The sequence below is a fragment of the Suncus etruscus genome, chromosome 10 (assembly GCF_024139225.1).
Source record: "Suncus etruscus isolate mSunEtr1 chromosome 10, mSunEtr1.pri.cur, whole genome shotgun sequence".
Lineage (NCBI taxonomy): Eukaryota > Metazoa > Chordata > Mammalia > Eulipotyphla > Soricidae > Suncus > Suncus etruscus.
The window spans coordinates 3,207,948-3,213,947 of NC_064857.1; the positions used below are offsets into that span (position 1 = coordinate 3,207,948).

At 38.5% G+C, this 6,000-nt stretch overlaps 1 protein-coding gene across 1 annotated transcript in view; it reads right to left on the reverse strand.

The window, feature by feature from the left end:
• TMEM68 (transmembrane protein 68) overlaps positions 1-6,000 on the reverse strand; it is a 30,975-nt gene that overhangs the window by 8,683 nt on the left and 16,292 nt on the right. Inside the window, exons 6-7 of the mRNA XM_049781927.1 lie at positions 5,626-5,686; positions 1,966-2,105 (exon numbers count right to left, since the gene is read on the reverse strand). Coding sequence (XP_049637884.1) covers positions 1,966-2,105; positions 5,626-5,686 — 201 coding nt within the window. The remainder of the gene's footprint in view (positions 1-1,965; positions 2,106-5,625; positions 5,687-6,000) is intronic.

Consider the following 6,000-nt stretch of genomic DNA (forward strand, 5'->3'; position numbering starts at 1 on the left):
ACAAATTTGATGATGAACCACAAGAAATCAAAGGTAAGAATTTCCCAAAGTTGAGTACAGGCACCTCGTGCCACGAGGCCAGAAGGGTCCCAGCAAAAATACACCTAAACAGAAAAATTCCAAGACACGGAATACTCAGAATGACGAAAGTGAAAGCCAGAAACAGAATAATGAAGTAGCAAGATTAAAGAAGTAACGAGATATATCAATTAAAGCTCAGAAATTGCAGCAATAAGTCAGAAGAGAATGGAGAGATTTAGTACAAAAAGGCCAATGACATTAACCCCTCATCAAGAATTCTAAATCCAGCCAGACCATCACTAAGGTTTGAAGGAATAATCCAGAAACTAAGAGACAGGTGAACTCTTCGGAAACTCAGGCTTGAAACCAGTTTTGCAAGGAGCATAAAGGAACTTCATTCAAGGATAAGGCAGGAGCTGGAGTGATAGCACAGTGGTAGGCGTTTGCTTTGTACACTGCTGATCCGGGGAGGACCCAGGTTCGATCTCCGGCATCCCATATGGTCCCCCTAGCCTGGCAAGAGTGATTTCTGAGCACAGAGCTAGGAGAAACCCCTGAGCGCTGCCAGGTGTGCCCCAAAACAAAAACAAACAAAACAACAACAAAGATAAGACAAACTTATTAGCATCATAAGCTCAAGAGTAAGTATGGCACTCATTCATGAGCTAATGGTTTGCCTCTACTGGATTTAAGAAAGGTCTGTTTGGGCTTGAGAGATCGCACAGTGGACAGGGAGTTTGCCTTTCACAGGTTCGATCCCTGCATCCCATGTGGTCCTCCAAGCACCACCATGACTAATTCCTAAATGCAGAACCAGGAGTAGCCCCTGAGCACCACTGGGTGTGGCCCCAAAACAAAACAAAACGAGGGTCTGTTTACTCCTAGATTACTAAGGGATTTCATACATTTTCAATAATGAATTAACATTTCATTTATATTGAATATTTTCTGTCTGATAAGGTGCTAGTTTTTCATATTCATAGATTTTATTAGTATTTTACATATATACTTAATATATACATATATGTATGAATATATATACATATATAAGTATATACTTTACTAGTTTTTACATACACACTTATATTAAGCATTATTCATAATATAATTTGCTAACACAAAGTCAATATTCTTGTTTTAGAATTAGACATTTTCAAACTTTTATAGACTTATTCATATTGTTCCTCAACTCTTTCTTACTCAATTTTAAATTTCTAATGTTTATTTGTTTTACATAAACCTTAACAGAATCATTCATAATGTTAATCATTTAAGTTTATATTTCTGTAAAAAAAATATACACAGTTTTGAGAAAGATATTTTAGCACTATTCCTATAATGTTGTTTAATTTCAGAAGTTGAGCTATATCTGCATAGGTGTGTCCATCTCCGTAATAAATTAAAAATAACAACAAGAACAACTACTCTCCCATATGTGAGACCAAAATGTGACATAAGTGGGCAGGAGACTGACCTGAGACTGATTCCAGCAGGAGAGACCACACCACTAAGAGTGATCTCAAGCAAAGAGCTAGGGGTAAGCCCTGAGTACCACTGCAAGTGGATCAAGAAACAAACAAACAAACAAAAATAGAATACGGGAATAATATAGGAACTGGAAATTTTGTTTCTAGAACTAAGTTTACCTGGGAGAAGGTTGTGGCTGAGAGTTTTTTGGGACACTGGGTGGAAGGCTCTCTGGTAGTGGTGTGTATTGGAATGATGATGCATGAAAAATATGATGAGCGAGGCTGTAAATCCTGGGATCTCATGAAGATGACTAGAAGGCCCAAGCAATAGTACCACAGGCAGCATGCTTTGCCTCGAAAGGGCCGGCCTGAGTTGGATCCCCAGCGCCACAGGGAGTCCCAGGAGCACCACCAGGAGTTATCCCTGAACATGGGCACTGCTGGGCGAGTACTGAAAAAAAAAGGAATGATTTACCTTTTCAGCTAATTCTTCTGCAGTCACCTTAGGGTCGTATGGAATGGGGTCCCCTAAGTAAGTGCGTAACTTCACCGGAAAGCCTCCATACATTGGAGCGAAGGGATAGCGGAATCTCTCATAAAGCCACCTGAACAGCCCTGTGAAGGAAACAAGATCATTATGACTCAAGACATTTCTAGCACGCAATTATAAACTTGCAAGTGAACAAAGAATTATAAAAGGATGACACACAGTCTCATCTCCCGGTAATTAATATAATATTTTTCAAAAAGATCACCCTATCACTGCTAACAATATAAAACACCACTGAAAGATGCTTGTGGGAGAAATTAGAAGGTGGTTAAGGGCATATGAGTGAACTCTGGTTCCTGCTCACTTTTTTTCTGTAAACATAAATACACAAAGCAAAAGATCTAGTCACTTTTTTAAAGGTGAGCATTTCATTACTAGTATTGCAAAATGGAAGATAAAGACTGGAACCAAAGTTAGAAGCTAAAAATGTCCAGAGCTACATAAATAGGTAACTTATATGAAAAGAAAAGTATGGAAATGGGACTACAGCAAGTACAGCACACAGGACTCTTGCCTTGCATGTGGCTGACCCATGTTTGATCCCGGGCACCACGTATGGTCCCAGAGTCCCTCCAGTGATAATCCCTGAGTGTAGAACCAGGAAGAATCCCTGAATACAGCTAAGTATAACCCAAAAATCAGAAAGGAAAAAGGAAAAAAAATGGGGCTGGAGAGATAGCATAGCAGTAGGGCATTTGCCTTGCACACAGGCAATCCAGGATGGATGGACAGTGGTTCAAATCCCAGCATCCCATATGGTCCCACGAGCCTGCCAGGAACAATTTCTTTTTTTTCTTTTTTTTGGGCCACACCTGTTTGATGCTCAGGGGTTACTCCTGGCTAAGTGCTCAGGAATTGTCCCTGGCTTGGGGGGACCATATGGGACGCCGAGGGATCGAACCGAGGTCCTACCTTGGCTAGCGCTTGCAAGGCAGAAACCTTACCTCTAGCGCCACCACGCCAGCCCCTTGCCTTTTTTTTGGGGGGGTGGGGGGAAACAGGAACAATTTCTAAATGCAGAGACAGGAGTAAGCCCTGAGAACTGCCAGGTATAACCCAAAAACAAACAAAAAAAAAAAAGAAAGAAAAAAAAAAACCTGTATACTAAAATGCATATAAACATCAAATAAAAATATAGCAGTGAACAAGGTAGACACTAAAAATAAGATAAATGGGGACGGGATGATAGATGATAGTACAGCTGCTAGGTGCTAGGGTGCTAGCCCTGTGCATGGTCAACCCAGGTTCCAACTCTGACATCCCATACGGTCCTCAGAGCCCTCCAGGAGTATTTATTGAGTACAGAGCTAGGAAAAATAACCAAGCATCACAGGGTGTGGCCCCCAAATCAAAAATAATTAACATATCATAAATTAGGGAGAGCACAAAACAAATATTGCTTTATGCCAGGGGTCTCAAACTCATTTTACCTGGGGGCTGCAGGAGGCAAAGTCGGGGTGATCCTTGAGTGCAAAGTCAGTACTAAGCCTTGAACATTGAGGGGTGTGACCCAAACAACTAAAACAAAACAAAACATAAAATGGCCACAAAATGTTGTACGGAGAGCCACAAACAGCCAGCAGGCTGCGAGTTTGAGACCCCTGCTTTATGCTAATGACAAAATAAAAAATTTAGCATGATTTTAAATTTTTTAATTTAGCATAATTAAAACCTAATGCAAAATAAATTGATAACTGTATTTTTTTAAAGAAAAATAATCTGAAAAAGGCAAACAACATGGAATGTCCTGGTATAAATAGTCCTGAGTTTAAAACTATTCATGGATGGAGACACAGATCAGACCCTACAAGACAAATGTTAGAATAAAATCAAGGTACCAATTTGTTGAAAAGTGGAAATGTAATCAGAGAAAAGCATCAAAACCCCTTTATAATTAAAGAAAGTTTAATATGCTTGGACATGAAATCTGGATTCTATAAAGATCTGAAAAAGATTATTAATGGGAATAATTTGGGCCGAATAGGAAGCACAGCGGTAAGGCATTTGCCTGGCACATGGCTGACCCAGTACGGACCTGAGTTCAATCCCTGGCATCCATATGGTCCCCCGAGCCAGGAGCGATTTCTGGGCGCATAGTCAGGAGTAACCCCTGAGCGTCACTGGGTGTGGCCCAAAAACCAAACAAAAAAAAAATAATTTAGCAAAAAGTAAACATCACAGTAGTCTGATTTTCCACTCTAAATCTGAAAAGAAATTAAAAAAAACCTAAAAACATATGTTAGAATAGCAACAGCAATGTTCTCTAGGGAGAGATTCATATAAAGGCAGGGACATTAAGGAGACGATGTTAGGGAGGTAACATGTAATCAACAGAATAACATTTAATACTAAATATAAGAAAATTCCAAAATAAGAAAACAACTGAGGTGCCACAAAGATGAAACAACTAGATTCATTTTATTTTTTTAATCGATAGACAAGAAAAAAGTTAACATAAATCTATTAGGATTCGAGGAATCTAATGATAGATGAGTGAATAATGAAGGTGTGGTATGCACACACATACACACACACACACACACACACACACACACACACACACACACACACACACAGAATGGAATACTCCTCAGCTGTAAGGAAGATGATAGCACATGCTTTGCTGCAACAACTAGACTGGAGGACATCAAGTTCTGTCCCGTTAAGTAAGTAGGAGGACAAACACTGGATGTTCTCGCTTATCTGTAGTATAAAGGTTGACAAGACAAACAAAAGGAAAGTATCAAAGGTGAGAAGGCCCTCAGCCCCATGTTAGAGAAGTGAAAATTCCAGAAATGAGAGAAATGGAGAGGGGGAGGGAAGAGGTGCCAAAGGAGCACAGAGTTTTTGTCTTGGCTGTGGTGTAGAGGAGAGAAATCGTATGCCTACACCATCGAATCAACACTACTGGAAGCACAGGACCAACACACAAACTTAAACTTCAGGCAAGAGTCAGGGTAGGGGGTGGGAAGGAAGCTGGGGTCATCGTGGAGGGATGGGGTCACAGGACACTGGCGCTGGAGGTGGGAACACTGAATGCTGAAACCCTATTGTAAATAACTCTGAATTAAAATAGTGCATGGAAATCAGAACTCAAACTAATGTGGAACAGGAAGCAAGAAGACGCAGGTAATCGAAGCAAATCGTATCCTTTAGGCTGTAACTCTTAATTCAAATCATGTTTTAAGATTGTATCTTCTTCAGAGGTAAGAAGATAGTCTGATAACACATTAATCTTTTCGAACCCTCAACAATGTGGACTATCACAGTGAACTGGGCAATTCACTCTGACTCTTAAGTCCGTTATAAATAAGATTTAATATATGTATGAAGTCCTTGAAACAATCTGACATTAAAAGCTGCCACTATTTAAAACCAAATAGCATTCAGACTTTAAATTAAAAAAATACCAAAATAAATAAAAACAAAACAATAAAAAACACCAAAATAATAAACCCAAATTACCTATTACCTAAAGTAATAATTCAAAACAATTTATTAAAGAACATGAAAGTCCCAACATTTAAAGATCATTCTAAGTAGTACATTACAACTACAAATAAAAACTTATTAATCAAAACTTACTTGTTCCTCCAAGTGATCTAAAGCCTTCTCGAATATTTTGTGTAAACATAGGAATAATAGGCTAGAGAGAATTTGAATTAAAAAGCAAATAAATTAATCCATTTCATATTGCCATTAGGTTATTAAAGAAAACTTCAGAATCTAGCTTAAGATTAGGAAAATAAGATTTTTAAATAAAGGTATACTTTGTCACTAGTTTAATTTATCAGATTAAATTAAATTTGTTCATTTGTAAAAATAAAATTGGAAACACTACCCTCTAGTGGTAATACGTAGTATTCCATTTTCCAAACCCTTAAACATAAAACATGTCATTATATTAAAAAGGTAGCAAATTAAACGGGCTTAGGTGGGCAGAAAATAGTCTATTTACTG